A 26,978-nucleotide genomic window follows, 5' to 3' on the forward strand; every position below is an offset into this window, starting at 1 on the left:
TCAATGGCATTCGCTACATATACTTCTCCCTCTTGGTTACTACTATCACAAGCATGTGATACAGTCTTCCAACTTTTAAACCTTTGGCTACAATTTGTCTGTTTCATTATCAGACTCATAAGTAAGTCCTTTCTCAACTAATATGACAGAGTAAATTTCTTCTACACTTGGGTGCATGAAGAACTCTTGTCAGTGCTACACTTTTATATGCATATCTACTGAGAAAAAATTTTACAGCTATGGAACCTTCTCCAATAGCCAGCATCTCTGAATCATTTCCCACTTTTATCACTACAGAAGAGGTGTATTGTTTATAATTGTTGAACCATTCTTTCCTACTTGTCATATGGTCAATAGCTGCACTAGTGGCAATCCATACATCCCATTTGGATTACATTTGATTTCTTTTGGTAATACATGCTTCAGTTTCTTATTTGTTTACTACACTAACATTAACTCCTTTTTCATTTTTAAACTTTTTGGCAATGTGCCCTGGCATTTTGCATCCAAAACAAACTATACTAGATGTTTTCTCTCTGTTTCCTTTAGAGTTTTTCCAGTTCCCCTTTTTACTATTAAGCTCATCCAGAAAGTAAGTACCATTTGGGTATTAAAAAAGATTTGCAATTTGTTTTCATTTGTATTTTATTACAGAAAAATCTACATATCTTAAACTACTTTTTGACATATTCACCATGCAAATTAAGGCATGTGTCATATCTTGGCACTAATTGCAACATACCCACTTCATAGAATTTGGCTACCTGCGACCTGAACTAGTTCTGGACATTAACCTTGATCTCATCATCACTTGCAAAGAAATTTCTTGAGATGAGAAAACAAATGGAGCTAGGTCTAGCAAACAAAAAGTTGGATGGAGCTAGGTCTGGACTATAAGAAGGGTAACAGAATTGTTCCCAGTGAAATAAATCAAGCAGCATCGTTGTTACACATGCGGTATGCAATCATGCATTGTCATGCACAAACACAATGCCAGAAGTCAGTAATCCACGTCGTTTGTTCTGTATTGACCATAACTTTTTCAATGTCTCACGGCAAGCTGTAGATCTCATCACTGCTTTGCAAGTGATGATGAGATCAAGGTCTCCAGAAGTGATTCAGGTCACAGGCAACCGAATTCTATGAAGTGGGTATGTTGCAATTAGTGTCAAGGTATGACACATGCCTTAATTTGCATGGTGAATATGTCGAAAAGTAGTTTAAGGTATGTAGATTTTTCTGTAATAAAATACAAATGAAAACAAATTGTAAACCTTTTTTAATATCCAACAATACTTACTTTCAGGATGAACTTAGTATATCTTCTGTTATATTGCAGAGCCTCAACCTGTCAAACGTCTTTCTCAATTTCTCAAATATAACTTCTTGACTTTCCTCATGATCACAATAATTCATAAATCCAGAAACATATTCAGAATAAAACCAATTAAGTGTATAGGCATATACTACTAATATGGTGAGGCAGGAATTAAATCATCTATGCAAAGTAAGGTCATTTTCCACTTGCCCAGAGCCTAAAATCATGTTTATACTAGCATTTATTAAGTGTGCAATAATAATAGGCGTGTAAATATTCCAAATAAAGTAAAATTAATAATCAATAAATTTACTGCAGTTATGTGCTATTTTGCTTACTTTAAAATACTTTTGTTCTTTGTTTATGGTAACTAATGAATACAAACTTAAAATTGCCTTTTTTTTTTTTTTTTTTTTAGAAAGATTGAAGGGAAGAGTAAAATTTTATTATCTGAGTCTTCAACAGAACTCATTTCTTTTGAAGGTGAAGAGCTTGATAATTGTGTCTTGCTGTTGAAGGTTATTCAACCCTAGGCTACAGTAATGATGGCCATGTCACTTTCTTATAAATATTATAACAAATAAGTTTGATTCATGGACTGATATAAAGAAATGCTTAGAGAAAGGACATAACATGCAATTCCATTTGGTACTATTCTATTAATTACAGAACTTAGTTCAAAATCTTCACTAATCTGCTAAAAATCTGGTAATCCCTTTTTGATTAAGCTAACATATTCTAATATATTTCATTGGCATTACGCTGATAAAAATTGGGCTTTCATCAGAAGTAAACATCTTTACTCTTAAACCATAAGAAAATGTTCATATGTCAAAGACTGATTATGAGTCGAAAGTAATTCTGCAATATCTTGACACTTCATTTCCAGTTTCAATTTTCCTATCTCCAAAATGTTTGAGTGATAAAAAGCTGAAAGCACTGCTGCCAAAAAACTACCTAAAAACAAAGCAAGCACCTAAAATGATAAAATTAATATAATTGTAAAATTCTGCATTAGCACCATAAAATGGAATAAAATTGTGTATGTATAAACAAAAACATTATTATTATTATTTTTTAGATGGAGCATAGCAATGCTTTTTTTAAACTGAAATTAAATAATATATCAACAAAATACCTACTTCACATCAATAGTCAATTTAAGGTAAAAACTAGTTTTCAATCACTGATAATTTAATACAATCAAATAACTGACAGGAACTTTTATCACTACAATAAATATCCAGCACAAAATAAAACAGGTTAGAAATTATTTTGCAATATTATTTGCAAAATAAAATTAAAAAAAAAAGCAAATTTGATTATTTAATTGCTTACAATCTAATATTTTAAATAAGAAAAAAGAAACACCTGCAATAGTGAGAGTAGTTTGTACATATTTCCTTAAATGTAAAACAGTTTTTTTAGCCATTTTTGCTTGTCCAAAATAGAAATTGTGTTTTAGAATTGTTGCAGTCCAAACAGCAAATCACAAGTTATCATGAGTTGATAATGTAATTCATTATGCATTCATAACACAGGTTTCCACCTATACTGTTCAGTGATTATATTAGTTCAAACAAGTTTATAATGAGCATGTAATTGAAACTCTTTTTCAACACGTGAAATGCTTTTGAGATGACATTATAATGTAGCATTAAAAGAATAGTTATTACTTATGCAGAAAAGTATCAAAATAAATCTAATGAACATTATATATTTCATGGCATTTATATTGATTTTCTGAAGTGTTATTTAACAAAACTTAATAAAATTGGTAACTTAAAAATTTCTTAAGTGGGCATTAAGAAAAATATAATATTTCCAACAAGCATCTTCAGTTATTAATGAAAAATTGTTTAATAAATTAGCATACATAGTATATTTAAAATATATACATAAATCCTCATTAGTTCAAAATTCAAGTGACAAAATAAATCTTGGATAATTTGAAGTTGCAATTATGTATTTCTACACAAATGCCATATGACTGATATAATTTAACCAAGCGAAGTATGAGCTACGTATACATAAAGCTATTTTTGTTACTTAATAATAATATAAATAAAATACAGGTAAACAGCAAGTATCCAGTGAGAATCTCACAGGTTGCCAGATAGGTTTTATAAAAGTAAAACAGAATTCTTTGAAATGTAGTCCAAATTATTTTTAGAGTGGCCTGAAAAGTATCAAGTCACCCAAATGTAGCCTAGAGTCCTACAAATATCTCAATCTGTTACTTGTAGTCCAATCTTGCAATCCAAAACCCAGCCATATTTTATGAAATAAGAGGAAAAAAAGGGTAGTCCATAGCTAATGCTTCACCCAAAAATATATAACTGTAAAAGTGCTATGTTCACCAGATTAGAGTTGTTCTTGGTCTGTTGTTCTCACGTAGTTTGGAGACACTTTGAGCTAAACCAACAAGCTAACATAGGGATATCCCTGTTTGAACAGAATTTTAACTTTGAATTTCAAACTAACCAAATTACTTAACATGTAAATTTGTATATCAGCAGGTGGGACAAATAGTACAATTATTAACTAATGAATTTTGAACTATCCAAGTTTGAATTAACGAGGATTTCCTGTATTAATTTAGTTTATTTTAAAAAATTAGTAAATTAGTAAGAAATATTTTATTATCTGTCCATCAAAGTACATGTATAATTATAAAAATCCAGCAATGAGTTGCTTAACTTTCCTGGCAACAATTAAAACTGTATGTGTGGCATTACCTGTTATGATATTTTATTACTAAAAACTTTTTATATTTTTAATTATTACAAAATGGCAAAAAGCTTAATTTTGAGGATAGGGATGGGTTTTATAAAAAATTATGAATGCTAATAATGAGTAAAATAATCATTAAGTCTGACCCTACAGGAGATACATACGACCTCTTTTATCTCCCTACCCCCTCGACTTTTAATCACCAAAATTTAATAGTGTCAATCCCTTAACAAACAAATCTCCCTGTCAAATTTCAGAAATTTTCATTGATTTCTCAACATTTCAAGGTCCTGACTCCAAAAATGTAAAAATCTGGATGGGACCATTTTTTGACAAATTGCTATACTTTTTCTCTGTTATATATATAACAGCCATGAAAGTAAATGTGAATTCAGAAACTATGCTGAGAAATGAAAGATTGAATGCTTTCATTTGCACAGTCTGATAAAGGACTATTCACACGTATCAGTGATATTTCAGGTGCAAAGTTCACAAACACAGAAATATAAAAATTGTCAAGCAACTGTCCAGAAATCATCAAAAGCTAGTCAGTCAGTTTAGAAAAGTCAAAATATAGTATAAAAACACAATATAAAAAAACACATGAAAATTGAAATAAATGTAACATATACAACTGTCTGTTAGTGTTATGTAAAAATAATTTATTTTGCAGGTACTTTTGACAGTATATAACTGTCCTCTTTAGGCAGAATCCTTCGTAGAGAATAAAACACTTGAATTCAAGAAAAAGAACCTAAACATCAACCAATGTTTTTTCAAATTGCTTGTCCCATACGTGCATGGAAAATATAAATTACACATGTACCATTTATAAAATTATACAATAATACAAAAAACAAAGATATGTAAAAAAAGCATCAAGAATAAAATTGGTTTAAAGTAAAATATGTAAATAATAATAAATTAAACAGTATGTATTTGTTAAGTTTTCAAGAAATTGGTTATATTTTGCCACTAGCACCCTAACCCACCTTATGTAGTATACTTTGTAATGATACATGTAAGGTTACATCAAATGAAAAGTTTGGGGTACATATTATACCCTTACAAAATCCCTTAACTGGGTTGAAACTATTATATATTGGAGCCACTACTAGAATGTTCTGCCTATGTCTCACAGAACATCATGATGATGTAGTACATAACAAAAGTACAACAAAGCTAGCTAAAAAAGCAATAGAAAGTAACTTTGAACCTCTTTGGTTATAAACTTCCTCCTAAAACACTTGGGAATCGAAAATTATTATTCACACGGGAATCACTTTACATCTAAATATTGTCACTGTGCAACTCTCCCATGATGAATATACCAGAGTTGTGGATAGCACAGTTTAATCTTCAAAAGTTGTAAATCATATAGTTCTGATAAAATTCCTCGTAGTGACATTAGCGCTACTATATGTTTATTGCCTGCTTAATTTATTTTTATTTATGTATTTTACTTTAACCCAATTTTATTCTCAATGTGTTTGTTTCTTTTACTAATCTTCATATTTTGTATCTATGTATATAATTGAGACGAGATGATGATGATGATGATGATGATCAGCACAGAGCCCAAACAGTTGAAAGTTGAAATTCGGTACACAGTTAGGGTACATCACGAGAATGCACACTAAGAAGAGATTTTGCAAAATTCCTCCCCACGGGAGAGAGGGACAGGATTAACACTTCCATCAACAATGGAAATGTCAAATAACAATGGGAGTGTCAAGTAACAATGGAAGTGTTACTAACAATGGAATTGTTAAGAGAAAGCGACGTGCAAGACGCAGATGCAGTTTTTGTTTTTGCGGGAAATTGAACTTATTTTTAGACCGATCTAAAAATTCTGTAATTAGTCCGAAAACGGGGACCCAATTCTTGCATTCTGTGAAAACGGGTAAGGTTGACTGTAATGTAATAATCTTAATTTTCGCTAAAATGGTTAGGAATTGAAAGTTGAAATTTGGTACACAGTTAGGGTACCAAATTTAAGTACCAAAGTGTTAAGTAACAATGATAGTGTGAAGTAACAATGAAGTGTCAACAATGGAAGTGTTAAGTAACAATGGAGAACAAGAGAAAGCGACGTGCAAGATTTATGGGCTCTGGAAAAAAAAAGAAAAAAGAGTAATATGTTAGAACACATTCGATTTTCAAATTTAAACAGATTAGTTCGGTTTTTCTCGACCTTTTCTACTTTAAGAACATTCTATGAAAATCGAACGATATAATCAGAACATGTCGTGAAAATCGAACAATATTAGAACATTCGATTTTCAAATTCAACCTTTCTTTAGAAATACTTAGTTCATTGATGAAAGTACTCTTTTTCATTTGTGACTATAACATAATAATCTCAATCTTCACTATCGTTACTTTTACCCGAGCAATGCCAGGCCTACCTGCTAGTTATTGTATAATTTTGTAAACTGTACATGTGTAATTTATGTTTTCCATGAGCATGCAGGACAAGCAATTTGAAAAAATATTGGTTGATGTTTAGATTCTTTTTCTTGAATTCAAATGTTTTGTCCCTATGAACAATTCTGCCTAAAGAGAACAGTTATATACTGTTGAAAGTACTCACAAAATAAATTACTTTTATGTAATGGCAACAGACAGTTGTATACATTATCCTTTCCTGTTAATATCTGGCATGTGTAGCTATTTAAAATTTCATTACATATAAATATTTTATAACTATATAAATAAAATATAAAAAATCATCATAAACATCACAATGAAAATCAAAACTATCATTGTGACAATATTTTAAATCATAGTGTGGATACTGACTGACTGGACCCTGAATTCTAAAATACAGCACTATGCTGGACGTGTGAATACTTCGATCAAATTCAAACCAATGATATTTTTTATCATTGACACATCACTGAAATGGGTGTGAATAAACCTTAAAGTGGCTTTAATACAGATGGATGAACAACCAACTTTACTATGCAATATACCATATATCAAAAATAACCTTTGAATGGAGAATAATAATTCAATAAAATATGTGATATATACATAACTTGCATTAGTTATTGTTGTAGGTATATGCAAAGTCCTACAAGAATCATACAGGTAAGAAACTGATGAAACCATAAAATCCTAAAGTTTTCTCAGTTTAACAGAATATTTATGTACAAATTGTAAAACATCAACTTATACAGTTTTTTCATTCCAAATATTTCTGGGCAATTTGTAAACTGCACAAGTTGCATAGTGCTTAAGCAAAATATATTTTTTAACACATGTATTGTTTCAAACAATAATCAAAACTAAACAGTTTCTGCTTATAAAAAGAAAATTTTTACTATCAATTACATTTGTTCAAATTAGCAATTAATTAATATAGTTGTAAGTTGAAGTATCACAATCATGTATCTATGAATCCAAGTCAGTCAAGGAGACTTTTAACACTATTAATTATTGAATTGTAAAGAATCTACAGTAGAGCGTCGTTTATCCGAATCAATTGGGGACTGGGGTTGTTCAGGATAACTGATTTTTTTTCAGATAACCGATTATGTACGAAAAAAAAATATTAACCTATCTGATGTTGCAAATTTTTCTCCATTGCGTGTCGCTTCATGTTGAATTTTCGTCAATTTTAAGCCTAACGAAAATTTTTATAACAACAATCGAGGCTATTGTATTGTTAAAAACTTATTTTTTTATTTTGTACAAACAAAATAAATATATTGAAAAATATAAAAACAAAAATAATTATACTTTAGAAGTTAATCTAGTATCAAAAATGTTTGATTCAGCACGATACAGTCCGACCGGAAAGCTTTCGGTTAACCGGCTTACAGATAAACGACACTCTACTGTATTAAGTAAACATTTCAAATTTAAAGTAAAAATTATTAATACATTCAATTTTGGATAGTTCTTTGTTAATAATAGTTAATTTAGTTATTGTATTATTAAAAAATATTTCCTAGCTAACATTTTTACAATTTATTATAAAGGCTCTTCTCTTTATTAAAGTATCTTATAAAACTTTACTTCTTTACTAAAAAATATTGTTTTTGATAGTTTAAATTAATTTTATTTATATAAAATTATAAAATAGGTAATAAGTGTTCATTTATGAAAATTTTATTTTCTTATTTACTGTATATATTTTGTTAAATAAATCTATTTTTCTGTACTAGCAGCATTATTTGATATTTTGTGCTGATTTTTAGTATCATAAATGTGGAAAATTTCCTATAGTTACATACATATAAAGCATAAACAAAATAAAAGCAACAAGCATTATAAGCTGATTTAATTGAACAAGCATTAAGTTCAATTAAATTTAAATACTAATTTCATTAATGAAAACAAAGTTTGAGCCCTCTTTCTTTTTGCCTATTTTTAGCAAGATAATGACTTTCAAATAGAACAACTGTATGCCTCCATATTACCAGCTGATCTTTTAGGTCTTGATTTTAGCCAGAATCAAGTAGATGCACTTCATTGGGCCACTGAAAGCCAGTGGGTCATAGAAAACAGCTGATGTAACAGGTGAAAACAGGATAATAAATGCCCAAGAAGACCCAAGAATCTGTCAACAGGCCATAACTCCAGAAGTTTCTTCCACCATATGGAGGAACATATGTAGTTCTATGCAGTGCCCAGTATCATTTAACACAATTGGTTGATACATAAAACTGGATTTCACTTAGGCTGGCTTTATGACACCTATTTTTGTTGGCACATCATTGCACTATCTGACTGCAATGGTGTTTAGCCAAAGAGATACAACAGAATGGGAACTGTTTTTTGCAATAAGTTTATTTTCTGTGTAAGACAGGATGAATAATCACAGGATTTATGTGGGGAGACATCATGGCTAGTGGCATAATTAAGTTTGTATGTTAAGTGCCAAACAGCAATAGCAAATAGTGTAATGGTATGGGAAACAATTTTCTACAATGGCAGACCTTTCATCTTTATTACTGGTAATGTGACAGTGCAATGTAATGTCAATGACTTTTTATGGCCTGTCACCTTTCCATTTTGATTGAATTACAGAAATACATTCTCTATCAATATAATCTTCATGCTATACAGCTGTCTTAGGTAGAGAGTGCATTCAAGTCCATGACACTGCCATGGCCAACCCTGTGTCCATTTTTGTCCATCATCAAGCATGACAGAGACCATGCATTGACATAGTGAAAATCCAGCAAGAAACATCAATAAATTACAAGCTGAAGGTGAATGAAATAACTTATTTCAGAATAGAATTAGAATTCTTTACAATTCACTACTGAACTGTATTGCAGCATGTATTGAAAGAGGAGTAGAAGTATACTCTACTGTTTTTAGTTCTAATATCTAAAATAATACTTGTTTTCTGTAAAATTTGGATAATTTCTACAGGATACACTATTTTTTTTTACATGAGAGTGTATTATTATAATGATACCAAAGCATACTATACATACAGTCCTATAATCTATATATATAAACTAAAAAAAAAGGTTAGTTTATTAACTTGTGTATGTATGTATGTAAGTTAATAAACTAACCTTTTCTCAGTTTATGTATTGTTAACTTTAATTTTATTACAGTTTTAAGCTTATTTTCACTTACTGAATTAATAACTTTTTGTTCTAATTGTTAAACAATTTTATTAAAAATTAAATATTTTTAAAATTATTATTTATTCATTTTATATTGTCAAACAATTCAGAGATTATAAATTTTCCATCAAATTTTCTTCAAAGAAAAGAAAAAAAAAAAAAAAAAAAAAAAAAAAAAAATAATAATAATAATAATAATAATAATAATAATAACTCTCCCGTGGTCACCACCTGGTCGTGGTGGGAGAGCCCAGTAATTTTACTGATCCATAGGGCAATGCAGGCTGGAGCATAAGCTCCTGGTAGGGACACCCATGCCAGTAAGGTCTATGGGGAGAAATGAAGCTAAGAGTGACCACGCCCACATTCTGTGGAGATATTCATCATGGTAATAACTAGATCAAAGTGTGATACCGGCTCGGACGTCGCCCGGGTTAACAAGGTCCGCGTTCGTGGGTTAGGCAGAGGCTCACGTTCGAAAAATAGGTCACAGTCTCCCTTGGTTACCGGTGGCGAAAGCAGCACCGGCCCAAGCATGGCTACTGCAATGCCCTCAACAGATGTGAGGAACCAACCCAGCCTTGGTGTTTCTGTGGCAATGCATCCACAGACCACAAAGGCTGGAAAACCACGCCAACGGATGAAATGGACAGTAGAAATGAACGAGTTTATCATCCGTACTTATTACAACCATCACAAAACTCGAAACAAACATGACAGCATAACCAGACAACAACTTACACCATACGATTCACACAACAGTATCCTCATCATGTCACCTAAGTTCATCCGAACAAAGGGTTGTTGATCAAAGAAAGAACAATTATACACAACAACCTTATTCCACAAACAACACTTGAACTTATCAAACAACAGGTTGCTGATGCAAATACATCAACGAGACAGAAACATCTAACATTAATGAAGATCATGTAACCTGATCAGGTATAATCCAGCAACAAGCATTGATAATAACACACATACAACAATTACCACTAATGATACTACAGACACTTCCTCATCCATCACTGATAACATAGACTTGGATTTAGTTAATACGCTCTCACATTATATTTCAGGAAACACTCACTAAATATACAGGTACAGATCCCACACAACGACCACGAATACCAAAAATCAACACGTCAAAGGAAGTAGGAAAAACACTAAATTATGTAAACACTCACTTACTACCACACTACATTCATTCAATTTCTACACTCGCAGACATTCATACATTAGTTTATGCTGGGGCAGTCACAGTAGTGACACACCATGGACTGAAAGTACAATCACAGACAAATACACAGAAAACACAATTCTATCACAAAGCCTGCCTGGCAGAGAAGAATAGAAACACAAATAAATGACATTAGACAGCAATTAGGCAGGCTACACAATACACTAAAAACAACATAACACCCAAATTAAGGAAACAGCTCAAAAACATTTTCAAGAAAATAAAAACACACACAAAACATGAACATCACAACACACGCATTACAGAATACATTGATACACTAAAACAAAAACTTGCTGCCAAAGCACGTAGACTCAAACGATACAAACATGTACACTACGAAAACAACAAAATAAATTATTTACAAACAATGAAAAACTCTTTTACAGACAAATCAATAACAAAGCAAACACTGATACACAGCACAGTGGCACACCAACAGAAGAAGAACTCACAACATATTGGTCTTCTCTTTGGTCCAGTGCTGTCACGCACAATGCTGATGCAGGCTGGATCGAGGAGGAGAACAGAAACTTGCACAACATACCAACTATGCCCTGTGTTGAAATAAACATACATGATTTCCAATACACTGTTAACAGAACACACAACTGGAAGACACCTGGTGTAGACAACATTCACAATTTCTGGTACAAAAAGTTTACATCACTGCACCAGGAACTAGCTAAACATCTAACACACATCATCATCAATCCACAAGACATGCCAAATTTTCTTACTCAGGGCATCACCTACATGAAACCTAAAAACAACAATACCACAGACCCCACACAATACAGACCAATTACATGTCTTCCAACACTCTACAAATTATTGACATCCTGTATTGCAAACAAAATATACAAACATGTTGAAGAACACGACATTCTAACAGAACACAAAAAGGTTGTCGTAGAAACCACAGGGGATGCAAAGAACAGTTACTCATAGATTCAGTCATTCTACGGCAAGCACACAGACAACACAGAAACATACACATGGCATATATAGACTACAGAAAAGCATTCGACAGTGTTCCACACAGTTGGCTGCTACATATTCCTACACATGTACAAAATACATCCATCACTCATTGCATTCTTTCAAAACACTATGCAGCACTGGAGAACAACACTACATCTCAGGGTTCAGTAACACTTCCATACAAACAAACCAAATTTTTATTAGGCGAGGAATTTTTCAAGGAGATTCCTTGAGTCCTCTCTGGTTCTGCTTAGCCCTGAACCCATTATCCAACATGTTAAACAACACGCAATATGGTTACAATATCAGACACGAAAAAACAACACAGTTTACACTGTCACATCTCATGTACATGGATGACATAAAACTTTATGCATCCACACAAAAACAACTTCATCAACTCCTACAAATCACACATTCATACACCAAGGACATACAAATGGAATTTGGCCTAGATAAATGCAAAACAGTTCACATAGAAAAAGGAATCCTGAAGAAAGAAGATTTTGCACTTGGAAATGGAGACATTATTGAATCCATGGAAGAGGGCGAGTTCTACAAGTATTTAGGATTCCAACAGGCCAAACTAACAGAACATACACAAATAAAGCAAAGATTAATTAAAGAATACCAAAGTAGGTTAAATGCTATTCTCAGAACACAGTTAAATGCAAAACACACAGTTAAAGCAATAAACACATATGTCATCCCAGTACTCACATATTCTTTTGGAGTTATACATTGGACTCACACAGATCTTGAGCAACTCCAAAGGAAAACAAGAACAACACTTACTAAGCATAAACAACATCATCCTAAATCTGCCACAGAAAGATTAACCCTTCCACGTAAAGATGGCGGACGTGGCCTGATTGACATAGTTAACCTTCACTACAAACAAATACAGTCACTGCGAGAGTTTTTCTACAAAAAACAAGAAACATCACAATTACATAAAGCAGTAACTCTAGCAGACTCGAAATAACACACCATTAAACTTACACTCACATCATATGGACACAACACAACATATAAAAAGCATAGACACCATTAAGCAATCGTGGGCTCGAAAGGCACTCCATGGCAGGCATCTTACGATCTGGCCCAGGATTTTGTTGACAAAACTGCGTCAAAACAGCTGGTTAGCTCGGGGATGCCTCTTTGGGGAGACGGAAGGATTCATGATTGCCATACAGGATCAGGTCATAAATACTAAAAACTACAGAAAACACATACTCAAAGATGCAACACTCACAAATGACACATGCAGAAAATGTCACATCATGCCAGAAACTATACAACACATCACCTCTGGTTGCAAGCTCTTGGCACAGACAGATTATTTACACAGACATAATCAAGTAGCAAATATAATACACCAAGAGCTTGCAAAGAAACACAAATTAGTAGACATCCACGAACCATACTACAAATACATTCCACAGACAGTATTGGAAAACAACACGCACAAAATGTACTACGACAGAGCCATAATCACAGATAAAACAATTTACCACAACAGACCAGACATCACACTCATTGACAAACACAATAAAATCACATACATTATAGACATATCCATTCCAAACACTCACAATATACAAAACGCATGCACTGAAAAAATTAGCAAGTACACAGAACTCGCCCAGGAAATAAGGCATCTGTGGAGGATGGATAGGGTGCTTATTGTACCTGTTGTTCTCTCCTCTACAGGTGTCATACCACACACACTACACAAAAGCCTGGGCACATTAGAATTGAATAGAAACACATATATCACTCTACAGAAGGCCACTATATTGAATACATGTCATATTGTGAGAAAATTCCTGAATACAGACACACACACTGATACACTTCTTTAATTTCTGTTTTGGTTTACTATGCCTTGACTTTGGTCCGGCATAGTACACAGCCACCGGTGTTAACCGAGTATATCTCTCACTTAACCCAACATAATAATAATAATTAGTGTTTCATTTATTGAACATTATTTATTTCTTACATCATCTCTCATAACAAATAATATTTTCAATAAGGCATTTTATCTATTTAAAATATTCATATCCAAAATACCCATTTATTATATTAAACTGTTTTGACGACTGAATATAAATTTAATTTGATTGATTAACAGTATAATATTTATCATGAGTGCCATTAGCTGATTGAATTCAAATATTTTTTAAAAAAATCTTTTACAAAAGCTTTATGTTTAATTTAATTTATTAAAATTTATTACATGCAGAAACAAAATTTATATACTGTATATTCCGGCATATAAGACGACTTTTTAACCCAGGAAAATCTTCTCAAAAGTCGGGGGTCGTCTTATACGCCAGAATATACGGTAACTAATCTATTGGTTTGAATTACTAAATAAATACCAAACACCTTATTATCAGCAAAACAAATTTTACTTCAAGTACTTTCAGTCTAATTAGACAATCTTTAGGTTATCTGTCTTTTGAATTCTGTATTATTTGAAAGATAAAGAACTGAAAATTGTCTAAATTAGACCAAAAGAACATTTGTATAAAATTTTTACTGATAATAAGGTATTTGGTATTTACTTAATAAAAATTATTATTGCATAACACTGAAAAAATAAGTTAATAAAATTGGAAATTTTTATTTAAAAAAATAAACAGGTTTCATAATATTATACTGAACTATTTAACAGAATAATAAAATAATTATGTCTGTCTGTCTTATATTGATAGCTTTTCCAAGCAATTAATAAAATGACTCACATATCATTTTGTCCTATTACCTAAAAAGCTATCAGACAGGAAATAAACTCAAGAAAATATTAGATATTTACATGTACAAAGATTGATTTTACTAAATGAAATAGTTCAGAATAATAACAATACTTTATTATCTATTTACATTTAAAAATAAATATTTAGATATTTTTATAATCAGTTTATTTTAATTAGAATTTCAAAATAACTATTTCAACCTACTATTTAATATGTTAGAATTTCCTAAATTATAAGTAGAAGAAATAAGTTGGCATAACTGTAACAAATTTGATGTCTACAAAACTTAATACTTCTGCACTTATCTATATCCTGGCTACAATAAATGGAATGAAGCTTCTAAACATTTGTACCTGAAAATTTATATAATGAATTAAAAACAAGCTATTACAAAATGTATAAAAAATATTTTAAATATTTACTTTTAATGACCATATTACAAATGAAACAAAATTATAAAGATTGCAAATCATAATATATGAAAAAACTATTGTGTACAGCAACAAATGACATCAAATATCAATCATATACTTCAGTATTTGTTTGAAAATACTTCTCATTAATTTCTAATTAAAAAATTATTTTTAAAATTTGTACTTAATTTAAAATGGTTATTTGAATTTGATAAGATACATTATGGTAACAACTTTACTTTGTCTATTTAATATTTCTTTGCATTTTGAATGATTGGTAAAATGATTACCAGCAAATGAGGGTTTTATTTGCTTGAAGTCAATGGCACATGAATTCAGACATGAATTTGGTAGTGACACAACAAAAAACTTCATTTGATTTTACTGATGATAACATTTAATAAATATTAAAAAATTATATTATTATGAAAGAAAAAACATCTATATAGATTTGCTTGTGTATATACATTTTAAAATTTATCAAAAAAAAAAAAAAATTTTTTTTGTTACTTGTACCATTTTTCAATGATCCTTCAAAAGTTCATAGTTTTGCTATAAATACTGTAAATAAAAAATATTTAATAAATTTACTTAGTTTATTAACAATATTATATACAGGTATGCTGTATATAATATTGCTATATAAATAATGATGTATATAATATTATCTCAAATAGAACATGTTTATTACTGTTATTTGCTTGGAATACTTTTATAGATAGTGCATGTATTATAGACAATTTCTAGGTAGATTTTTTGTCTACTTTCTAATTAAACATATAAATCCCTTATTATAACTAAACTATTTATACCATTGTTTAATCTGGAACATTATTACATTTTATTAAAAATGTCATCAATATCATCAATTTTATTATAATTGCTTACATGTTTTGAATGAAAGTAAACATACCATATCATACATAATTGGCAAAAATTTAAGTTATATGAGAAAAAATATTTAAAATGTAATTATAAACTATAACATTGGTCAATAACTGTACTGATCACTAAAGTCAACATTTTTATGTAAACAATATTGCAGAATTGCAAAAATATTTTGTTATAGTAATTTATATGATAATTGAATATCCTCAAATTTACAATTTATAGTTTTAAAAATATTTTGGATTTATAATGTTAACTGAATTTTTATAAAGTAATAATAGATGGAAAATTGTTCAAATGTAAATACCAACTTCCTTAATTCAAATAACTTTTGTTTGATCAATAAAGAAATTAAATTTACCTACATAAAGCATGAGTTATTATGATGTATAATTTACATTAATTTTAAATTAATTGTCATTGAAAACAGGTAAAGAATGCAAATATATTAACAAAATTTTATATTACTTCTAAAAATCATTCTTAAATTTTAAAATATTTTCTGTTAAACTTAAAATTATAGGTTTATTTTCAAAACAATATTTTCCTACTCAACACTAACTAACATTTCCCAATCTTTTAATATTTATATTCATATTTCCTCTACTGAGAAAACCCAATAAAATCAAGATCCAATCAATACATCTGTTTTTATGCAGGAAAACTATAATATGTAAATGCTATTACACAAATATTTAGTGCATGAAACAGTAGATTAAAATTATTTTATGTTCTATATAATAATAAAATCAACTTCCTCTCTCTTTGCTATAGTACATAACAGACAAAAATAAAACAGTTGTCTGAAAAATTTGTATAAATATGTAATAAAACACCATAATTTTAAATTAATTCTCAGGAATTAATTAATTGGGACCGAATTATTAAGGAAATTATGTATAATTATATCAATAGCCTGAACTGTATGTAAGAGTTATAAACATTCAATAATGTATTTTTGATATATTATAATTATACAGGGTGACCAAAAATTACTTAACCATGTTTTGTATGTTTAAAGTACACTTGTCAATATCAATAACACAAGATGGATCTCATTGTATACAATTTTTGTAAAGTTCATATATTAAGTGTGCAATGCCATTTATGGCATTGCACACTTAATATATGAACTAAATACATCTTATCGAAGAATCGAATCCTAAATGCAACGTTTTCTGCCGCAAAAGAATACTCTGGCAATATGGCACCGTAAGTGGCCATATGTGAAGATATAACGTTTAAAGTCCAGAGTGCAAGTCACGTGACTTTTGGCGCACAAAACATTACAGCTTATTTTTTACCTCATTTTGATATTCCAGAGAATCTGTAACTCAGTGAGATTTTTACCATTATATTGTAAAATTGAAATGAATTCATTCATTAGAAAAAGTGTTTTTCACATCTCCCAAAAAGTTTCTTTTTTTGGCATTTACAACATTATGGCATTACATGCTTCATATAATAAGATATTTAAATAAGACAGGGGGATACTATAGATTACCACCTATGGAATTTCGGGTCTTTGGGTATATATCTGAACTCAGGAGACTAAGACGAGTTCAACGATACTGTACTTTTGGACTGGAGACGAAAAATAAAAGTTATCATAATTTTTTCAGCGATCGTGCGATGATAGGAAGTTGCGTCACTCTCTCCGCTAAGTCGGCCTTGCTATTGCAATCGGGAGTCGCGTCGCTTGCCATTAAAATTGCCTTTAGTAGATGTTTCCCCTCCTTTTTTACTTTGTTCAAGAACTACCGTGAATCAATAACTAGTGACGTTTAGCACATGGCGGCCTGCCGGCGGCTCTCCTCCGGGAGGTCAGTCGGGAGCACAAACAGTGGGAACGGCCGCCATGTTCACTGCCATAAGTAACATTAACCGAAATGGCGATCGCGCGATGACCAGAAGTCGTGTTGCTCTCGCTGCTCTCGTATCGCGTGTTAACCCTACTGGAGAAGACCGTAGTCTGACATCATGGTTTGCAGACTTTACTGCAAGATGGCAGTACTAGCAACTATGGTGCCGTCTTCATGAGAGCATTAAAAAAGTATGATAACTTTTTTATTTTTCGTCTCTCCAGTCCAAAAATAGGGTCCCGTTGAACTCGTCTCGGTCCCCTGAGTTCAAATATATAATCAAAGTCCTGAAATTCCATAGGTGGTAATCTTTAGTACACCCTAAGACAGTAATTTAGTCTCTACAACAGTTAACATCACGGGAGACCAAAACTTAGTTTTCACATTCATTTTTAAGGTTTTTACCATTAAATACAGATTCATTCTTGCTTGATAAAACTGAAAATTCTTTAAAAATAAATGTAATAATAATATAAAATTTAATAAACAGATCCATCTGTAAATTAATATAGCAGTTATATGCATAAAATGAAGCAAAATCAGATATGAAACTTATATTATCGTAATCACTACAGAATGACATTTATTAATTTAAAAACCAATGATTATTAATGCAAAATTTTCTTTTATTATTTAAAATCATTTAATAATTTTACTAAAGAAAAAAGAGAAATTGATAATTATACAAGATTTTAAAGCATAAAAATAATTAGAATCGTTGCTAATAACTTGAATAAAATCTAAATTATATTACAATAATATGAATAAGAAACATTATCATATGTTAAGTAAATATTCAAATTACTCATGTTTATTTTAAGGAATTTCATGTAAAATATGAGAAAAATTTATTTTGCCCTTCCGATTATTATTTAATATTTAATTTAATAAGATATAAAGCCTATAGATTAGCAAGTGGGCAGGGGTTACTTTTAGTTAATTTGTGTATACACGTAGATATACACAAATCATCTAAAAGTAATCTCTACCAAATAAGAGATATGCAACAATTTCCGTTATAATTACTTATTATTTACATAAATATAATCTCTTTCTAACTAATAAATTAACTATTTAGTTAATTACAATAAAATAATAGTAAATATCGGGGGGAAAAAATTACATTAACGTTCCCGAATCGTTAGGCCTACGACTATAACGGAAAATTATGTGATAACGTCGCGAATAATTAATTATATCAAATATATATGATAATTTCCAATAGATAAAGGTTAAATGAATAATAAAATAGTTCATACTTCGTTCATATGTTGGACATTTTGCCACAAGTCAAATATTTTGAACAATCGGTCGCCCGATTGCCGCCATTTTGAGGAATATCTAGAAATACAAACGATGCTATAACTCCATTAAACATGCATTATTTATCAATGTTATCTAATGAGTAAATAATGCTAATTATTTCTGAATTTAATTTATTAATTTATAAAATTTAATTGTCTATATTAATATAGCTTTGTTTCTTTAGTTTACAAAACTTTTATTTTATTTTATTTTATCGGTTGTCGGGATGATTAATTAATAAATACAATTTGAATAATTTTAAATTGTTTAATAATAATTTTCTATTTGTTTGGTAAGATTTTTTATCTGTTTTTAAGCTTCAAAATTTAAAATTGAATATTTAAAAATAAATTTTAACGAGATATATTTTACATATTGTTAAAATTATTCATCGTGCAGTATTTTTTTTTTTTTAATTCTTTCCGCCCTGTGGGCACTAATAGGGCCTCTTTTTGCAAGCCCATTATGGGTTTGGCTAGGCCCACAGTGGGGGGGTTGTGAGGAATGGGGCCCGACATATCCGGACGTATACAGTTTTACCGTATATACGAAGCATATACGGTAAAACCCGTCCAAAACGGAAACCTGCCTAAACAGGAAAAAATTCTTTGAAGCGGGGCTATTTTCTGTTAATAAAACTGTTTAAAACGGAAACTGGCAAATCGAAAAAATATTTGGTAACGAGCGATTCCGGCTTACACAGATTATTCCGTTCAAACCGTTAATACTACAGTATATGTCTGCAGAAAGTGAACGATTCGTCTTGTGTCCCATCTCATTTATAAATTCTATTATCTTAGAAAAATTATCTTATTTTATAGTTTAATAAGTTATTTCTAAAAAATTTACAGTTTGAGTTAGAACAAAATTAGAACAAATTCTTTAAACCATCAGAAAATCTGGGTGTCAAGCAGAATCTCTTGATCATGACTCCCTTGTTTTGGATGAATTTTTGGCTTATATAATAAGTTGTACATCTAAAATAAATGTATATAATAGTTTTAATTTAATTATTATTATATCATTTACATAGTTAATGTATTCTATTGTTTATATTGATTACAGTGGCGTGCCGTGACATTTAATGATAGGGAAGCTGTGTTTCTGTAAGAAGCCGACTTTCAGGGGCAATCAATTAATTGCGCGTCAGGGCCCGTTCGTATTCGTTTGTTCGATAAGCTAGTAAAAACCGTATACTTCTTTAAATGTATTTTTAATAGATTATCCGACGTACTTAATAAATAAGAAAGTTCAATATAATTACCTCCGTTATTAGATTCAATAAATTCCCTACGCCCTCTAAATGCCAATTCTCGCTTTGAGAAAAAACATATAACATCTATTAATTTAGATATATCTATTAATCGTAATTATCTCGTTATAATTTTCAATATTTATTTTATATTGTCTACCAATGTTAAATTCTATTCCTCTTTGATTTCCAAATTGCTTCAATTTTACGAAAGAATCGTCATTCGTCATAAATTTTATCGTCAAAATGTCGAAATTTTTTGTTTACGTATTTATATTTAATTTAGGCATTGGTCTTTCTCTTTTAATAATGTTTTCTTTTTCATTATATGGTCTTGAGCCAAAACTTTTTTAAAATAAATTTTTGAATCACTAGCCACGATATAAGGGCTAAAATTAAAATTATCAGAAAAACTTACTTGGTAAAACAAAATGTGTGAAGAATATACATACCTAGTTCAAAAAATTCTTCAATTGTATGAATATACTTTTAATGAAACTTATAATTAAATATAACTTTGTGAAGAAACGTACATAAAAGTAACAAAATATTCTTTACTTTTTAAATCTTAAAACAATCCACTTACAGTTAGTGAAATACTGTAGCTCCCTACGAGTGGCTAATGAATGGAATCAGAGACGGTCCAGGTAGGTTTGTCCGTGCCAAATCCCGAGGGTGCCGATACCGGTCAATGTCAAATGCCTCTTTTGTCGCGTCACTAGTATATATCAAAGGACGCGACAGGGTTGTTGTAGATTTTAAACGTTTCTCACCATAGCTGTAAAAATCTAAATATGTTAAACTTAACAGATTGTCCGTCGTTCGTTTTCTAACTAATTCGTTTTAGGATCGAGTGTTCACGGAAATTTCCAAAATTTACAACTTTTCGGTCACTCTCATTGAACTGGAAAAATTTCTGTCTTTATTACATCTAATATTACGAAAAGATCAGACCCCACTGTACTCGGCAAGAGATTGGTTCGGTTAAGCTTCTGTTTAAGTAAAATTTCGGCTCTTTCATCGGGGTTTTATTTATGTTTCTAATTCCCTAATCGCTTAATTATTTAACTACTTCTTAAATAGAAATAAGTCGAAACCGGTTACTTTGTACTCGAATATCTGTAGTCTTGGGAAAGAAGCGGAAAGAAATTTTTATGACAACCTATACATAAATCGTAAATTTAAGGAAAATAAATTCTAGAGCTTTTTTTGTACCTTGTACGTCTCATTCATTAAATTTGGTTGTAAATGATGCAGCCAAAGTAACAGTTAATTTTTTAACACTGTACTAGAATTGTACACGTTTTTTCTGCATCCCCTTACAGATGGGCCATACTAAATCGTAATATCACCGGTTTAACATTGAAATCCGTAAGTAATATAAGATGGGAGAGCAGAATAAACGCGGAATAAATGTATCAAATAATTTAATGGATTTTTTTAAAACTCCTGTCAACTATACAGAACTATCATAAAAACATGCCAGTAAATTCCTATCGGTTGGGTTAAGTTATAAATCTAGTCTACGGTGGGCAACCTTTTTTATAACGTGGGCCAGAATAAATTTTATGTTTTTTTTTTCTGCGGGCCGTAGTAGTTAATTGACGCTTTCTTGTGACTCGTAATTTTTTTAGTCTGCAAATATGAAATAAATAAATAAAAAGTTAATTACTACATTTATTTCTCTTATCGTTTTCGAAAATTACAAAGAATTGGAAAAATAACTGTTAATTAGTTATTTTTCCAATTTAATAATCTATTAAAGATCTCGCGGGCCGGATAGAAACTTTTCGCCAGCCGTAGCTGGCCCGCGGGCCGGGGGTTGTCCGCCGTTGATCTAGTCTGCTCATGATTCACATAATCGGGCGAGGGTGGCCGAATATCTAGCAGGCGGCTATATCCCGGAGCTGTTGTGGGCTGTTAAAGTCGGACTCTTTACGCGTGTGTCGCTTCTACCAGCTAAACCGTGACGTTGGTGCTCTGTAAAGCGCATGCGCCAATGCCTATAATCTGGCTGCTTGGAAGTTGACAGGCGGGTGGCTAATAGCCCACAACCGCTCCGGGATATAAAGTAGGACTCTTTATGCGTGTGTCGCTTCTACCAGCTAAACCGGGTGAGGTTGGTGCTCTGTAAACCGCATGTGACAATGCCTATATAATCTGGCTGATTGGAAACTGACCCGGTTTCGACACTCCTTCCGCTACCGAATTATTCGAATATACAATAGCAATCTTATCGTTTTTTTTCACATGTAGTATAGAAATTTGTAAAAGATACATAATGCAGTTATAATAAAATATTAATTTTAATTAATGCAAAGTACGTTAAAATATGAAAATTTATATTTTATAAAATACAAGGGAAGGTCATTGGAAGGTGGAATCGGCGCTTCCATCGCTTCCAATGACGGCACGCCACTGATTGATTAGTTTTAATTTGTAAAAAAGGCCGAGGAGATAAAACTCCTGAACATTGGTGTTGCCAGTTGGTGGGCACGCTAATGCCCGAGTGGATAAAACTATCGAACACTAGTAGTTGGTCGCGGGTTTGTACCTCGTCAACGGCCTTGCCACGTGGAGTTTCCGGATTTTTTTCATGTTCTTAACACCTAAATAGGAGCTAGTTTCTTAATGAAAGTCTTCCTTGGCGGATTACCCAAGTGTTGCGTTGCCTTATCGCATTAATGCATCGTCCTTCGCTATTGTTGCTTCCATAGTGAAAAGATGCTCTATTTTCTCTTTACTAAAATGTCTATTGCACATAAGCAATTTAAGTTTCCAGATATTTATAATTGATCGATTTTTATCATAATTATTGATCATATAAAATAAACACTAAGTGCATTGAATGAATTTATCAATATCCAATGTAGTTTCTTAGTATCTTTTAATATATTTTTACACTTATAGTATCGGATGGAGAGCGTATCATGTTTCCAGTTCTTCGTGTTTGAAGGAATTTTTATCCTTTTTTTATTAGTGTAAAAGCAATAAAATGAATGTAGTAATATTTTATGGGTTTGATATCAGTTTCTTGCAAAATGCTCGGCGATACGAATTAAAAAAGTTGAATCTAACGATGACCTACTTAAACTTATAGTCTTAAATTTAAAAATTCTCAGTGGATGTTAATAATATATTAATGTGTTGTACTGTATATTAATTAGCCGTTACTTTTATTAAATAAATATATAGTAATTAATAATCAAGAACAATATAATCATTTATAATGGCCGAGGCTATTAAGGCGTTAGTTTACCTCTCTGGGAGACCCGGGACCGAATCAGGACTGGCCAAAAAGTCCCCAAGCAATTTTTCGGGTTTTTTTTACCATTCTCTCCCCGTTGTAGGCTTGGCCGAACCCATGATAAGTATGATTAAAAAACCCTTTAGTGCTCTTAGGGAGAAAATGACGCAAATTAGCTATAATAATTAGGTTATTTAATAATTGAATAATATACTTTTAATGTGTATATGCTATAATAATTATAATGTTGACTTATAAATGTTATATATTATGTATTTATATTATATAAATTATTATTATTAGATACTTTTAATTTTGACAAGTGACAGAGCAGTTTTATATAGGGTCTCTATGTAAACTGTTAAACAAAGTTATATACGGTAATTAATTAATATTAAAATCTATTGGCTCTTATATACAGATTTATAATTGTGCCTCATTATTCTCTACAATAATCAATAATAAAGTTCCATTATGCTTCACATGAATCTACAATAGTGTTCACTGATGCTCCAGACATACAATATAGTAACTTAGTTTCATGATAAAATCTGCTACAATTGTACGTGGAAATATAGTAGGTTCTATTATGCTCCATACTATTTTGGACTTAAAATATTGATGCTATTTACTATATAAGAAGCAAGGATAATAAATAGTGCATGTGCAGTTTTCAGGGCTGGATCATCGCATAGACATACGAGAAAAATGTCTAGGGCCTGGTTTTTTGAAGGGCCCGGTCGAACTGTCTATTTTGAAAAGATTTGTAAATAAGATAGTTTGCTTTTCTGTTGGACAATTGTATAAAATAAACAAATAAACAAAAATATATTGCTTTTTATATGGTTATTGTGAATTCTAAAATCTAAAGAAAATGTGTTCTTATGTTTCTTCTTATTGAGAGTAATTCTTCCGATAATTTAAAATTTTCTTTTTATAGCGATAAGAATAATATTAACCACAAGATGATGAACCCGGCGTTGCCCGGGCAAAAAATAACAACAAAAATTAAGATTATTAGATTATTTCGTACTTCTAATCTTTCTATAATGTTATATTATTGCCATTATAGCCATATTATTTATTGTTGTCTTTGTGTGCTCTATTTCTTGTGGGAGAGGGAGGAGGCCCGGTAAGAAGAAAATGTCTAGGGCCCCAAAGTGGGTTAATCCGGCCCTGGCAGCTTTAGACGTGAAAGTAGTTAACTATGAGAATTTAATATGTAAAAATGTGTCTTAAATGTGTTTATAGTACTGCTTGCACTCCCTGGCCCTTGTAGGTTGGGGCTCTGCTTGCGGTGCTTTGCGGGATCTTCATTGATCCTATCAAACTTTGATGCTCTTAAATGTGTTTATAGTGTTTTTTTTTATGTTCAACCGTTGTTTATAATCACAGATAAACAGAAATATTTTGGCAATTGAAAATTTTATTATTCATAAATTAAAATTTAGAATAATTTAAGTGTATAGATCATAAAATTTATCCGATCCACGCTGTCTTACTACAGCATTAATATGAAAAGATAACAGCTAATTTGTCTAAATTTAGAAACATTTTCTATGAACGATGCTCGGTCCAGATTCATCATACTCCTGCTTCGAGATCCACATTTGTTGGAAAGTAGAAAGCGATGCTAATATGGATCCACCGATCCAGACAGAATATTTTCTTTCGGGTGGAGCAATGATTTTAATTTTCATCGTTGTTGGAGCCAAAGTAGTTATTTCTTTCTGAAGACGATCGGCAATACCGGGGAACATGGTGGTTCCTCCAGAGAGAACAATGTTGGAATATAGATCCTTACGTATATCGACATCACACTTCATGATCGAATTATAAGCAGTCTCGTGTATGCCACAGGACTCCATGCCAAGGAAGGAAGGTTGGAAGAGTGATTCTGGACAGCGGAATCTTTCATTTCCAATATTCATCACTTGACCATCAGGTAACTCGTAAGTCTTTTCAATGGAGGAAGAAGCAGCTGCTGAAGCCATTTCTTGTTCAAAATCCAGTGATATATAACAAAGTTTCTCTTTAACATCGCGGACGATTTCTCTTTCAGCTGAAAAATATTTAAAAACATTATTTAGGGTCATTTCTAAAGAAGAAAACACGAAATCTACTAACCGGTAGTGGTGAAAGAGTAGCCTCGTTCTGTTAAAATCTTCATTAGATAATCTGTAAGATCTCGGCCAGCTAAATCGAGTCTCAGGATTGCGTGTGGAAGTGCATAACCTTCATAAATAGGTACAGTGTGTGTCACACCGTCACCAGAATCCATAACGATACCCGTCGTTCGTCCAGAAGCGTATAAAGAAAGCACTGCTTGGATTGCAACATACATTGCTGGAGTATTAAAGGTTTCAAACATAATCTACACATGAGAAAACTTAGTTAAAATCACGGCAAAAGTTTTAACTAAAACGTGGTACAAACTTTACCTGAGTCATTTTTTCCCTGTTTGCTTTAGGGTTGAGGGGTGCTTCCGTTAAAAGAACAGGGTGTTCTTCGGGGGCAATACGAAGTTCGTTATAGAATGTATGGTGCCAAATCTTCTCCATATCATCCCAATTAGTAACGATACCGTGTTCTATTGGGTATTTTAAAGTTAAAATACCTCGTTTGCTTTGCGCTTCGTCTCCAACGTAACTATCTTTGTTACCCATACCAACCATAATAGGCTATAGATTATTAAAATATGGCTCGTGAAAAAATTCTTAAACAGTTATCTACAAATAAATATATTTTAAAAAAGTACCTGATGTCTCGATCTTCCAACTACGGATGGGAAAACCGAACGAGGAGCATCATCACCAGCAAATCCCGCTTTGCACATTCCAGATCCATTGTCTACGATTATTGCAGCTACTTCGTCGTCGCACATTTTGCTTTAAAAATGTAAAAATTCTGTATAAAATTGCTGTAGAAAACCCGCAGATAGCGTTGGAGAAAAATCAGCTTTACCTATTTGAAGTACAGTAAAATGAGCAAGGAGTTTACTCCTCTTGGCAAAAAGAATTCTTTTTAAGTGACTAGAAAAATCCTATGACGTCAAAAACAATGACCCTGTTTACTTCGATCAGATTCGATCGGTAAAGGATTGTTGGTTATGTCTATATAGGGAATTTATATCTGTCGCCATTTCAGATTTTCGAATCGGTTGAGGTAGATTCAACGAGCGGAACGGCCATGGATAACATCTTTTGTAGTTCTTTTCCTGGAATATCTGATATTAATAACTAGTTTAGAGAGTTCCGGTCCGTTTTTAACTAGATCGGCGCGGTTTTGACCTTATATATGTCTAAATTTGTTCTAGTTAGAGAAATAATCGATTCTATTCGAATTCTGATAACGTATCTTTCGCGATTGGAATTTATCCA

The 26,978-nt window shown here is 31.4% G+C and overlaps 2 protein-coding genes across 2 annotated transcripts in view; both read right to left on the reverse strand.

Moving 5' to 3' along the window:
• Window positions 1-19,164, reverse strand: part of LOC136974064 (zinc finger protein 721-like) — a 33,765-nt gene extending 14,601 nt beyond the window's left edge. Inside the window, 2 exon segments of the mRNA XM_067268832.1 lie at window positions 14,836-14,984; window positions 19,054-19,164. The gene's annotated coding sequence lies outside the window, so the exon portion shown is untranslated.
• Window positions 19,165-25,142: 5,978 nt separating this feature from the next.
• On the reverse strand, window positions 25,143-26,710 carry LOC136974065 (actin-4-like). The gene is made up of 5 exons (XM_067268833.1): window positions 26,563-26,710; window positions 26,357-26,486; window positions 26,040-26,279; window positions 25,726-25,972; window positions 25,143-25,660 (listed from the first exon to the last, which is right to left on the reverse strand). The coding sequence occupies exons 2-5, from the start codon at window positions 26,480-26,482 to the stop codon at window positions 25,143-25,145; spliced, it is 1,131 nt and encodes a 376-aa protein (XP_067124934.1). The 5' UTR covers window positions 26,483-26,486; window positions 26,563-26,710.
• Window positions 26,711-26,978: the final 268 nt, after the last annotated feature.

This window comes from Centruroides vittatus, unplaced genomic scaffold (genome assembly GCF_030686945.1).
Source record: "Centruroides vittatus isolate TY-2023 unplaced genomic scaffold, ASM3068694v2 contig_341, whole genome shotgun sequence".
In the NCBI taxonomy this organism is placed as follows: domain Eukaryota; kingdom Metazoa; phylum Arthropoda; class Arachnida; order Scorpiones; family Buthidae; genus Centruroides; species Centruroides vittatus.

Coding starts and splice junctions, on each gene's coding strand:
- LOC136974065 (XM_067268833.1), bottom strand. CDS start 26,482: ATGTGCGACGACGAAGTAGCTGCAATAATCGTAGACAATGGATCTGGA. Junction 26,280..26,356: donor TTGGAAGATCGAGACATCAG/GTACTTTTTTAA, acceptor AATAATCTATAG/CCTATTATGGTTGGTATGGG. Junction 25,661..25,725: donor CTACTCTTTCACCACTACCG/GTTAGTAGATTT, acceptor AATATTTTTCAG/CTGAAAGAGAAATCGTCCGC.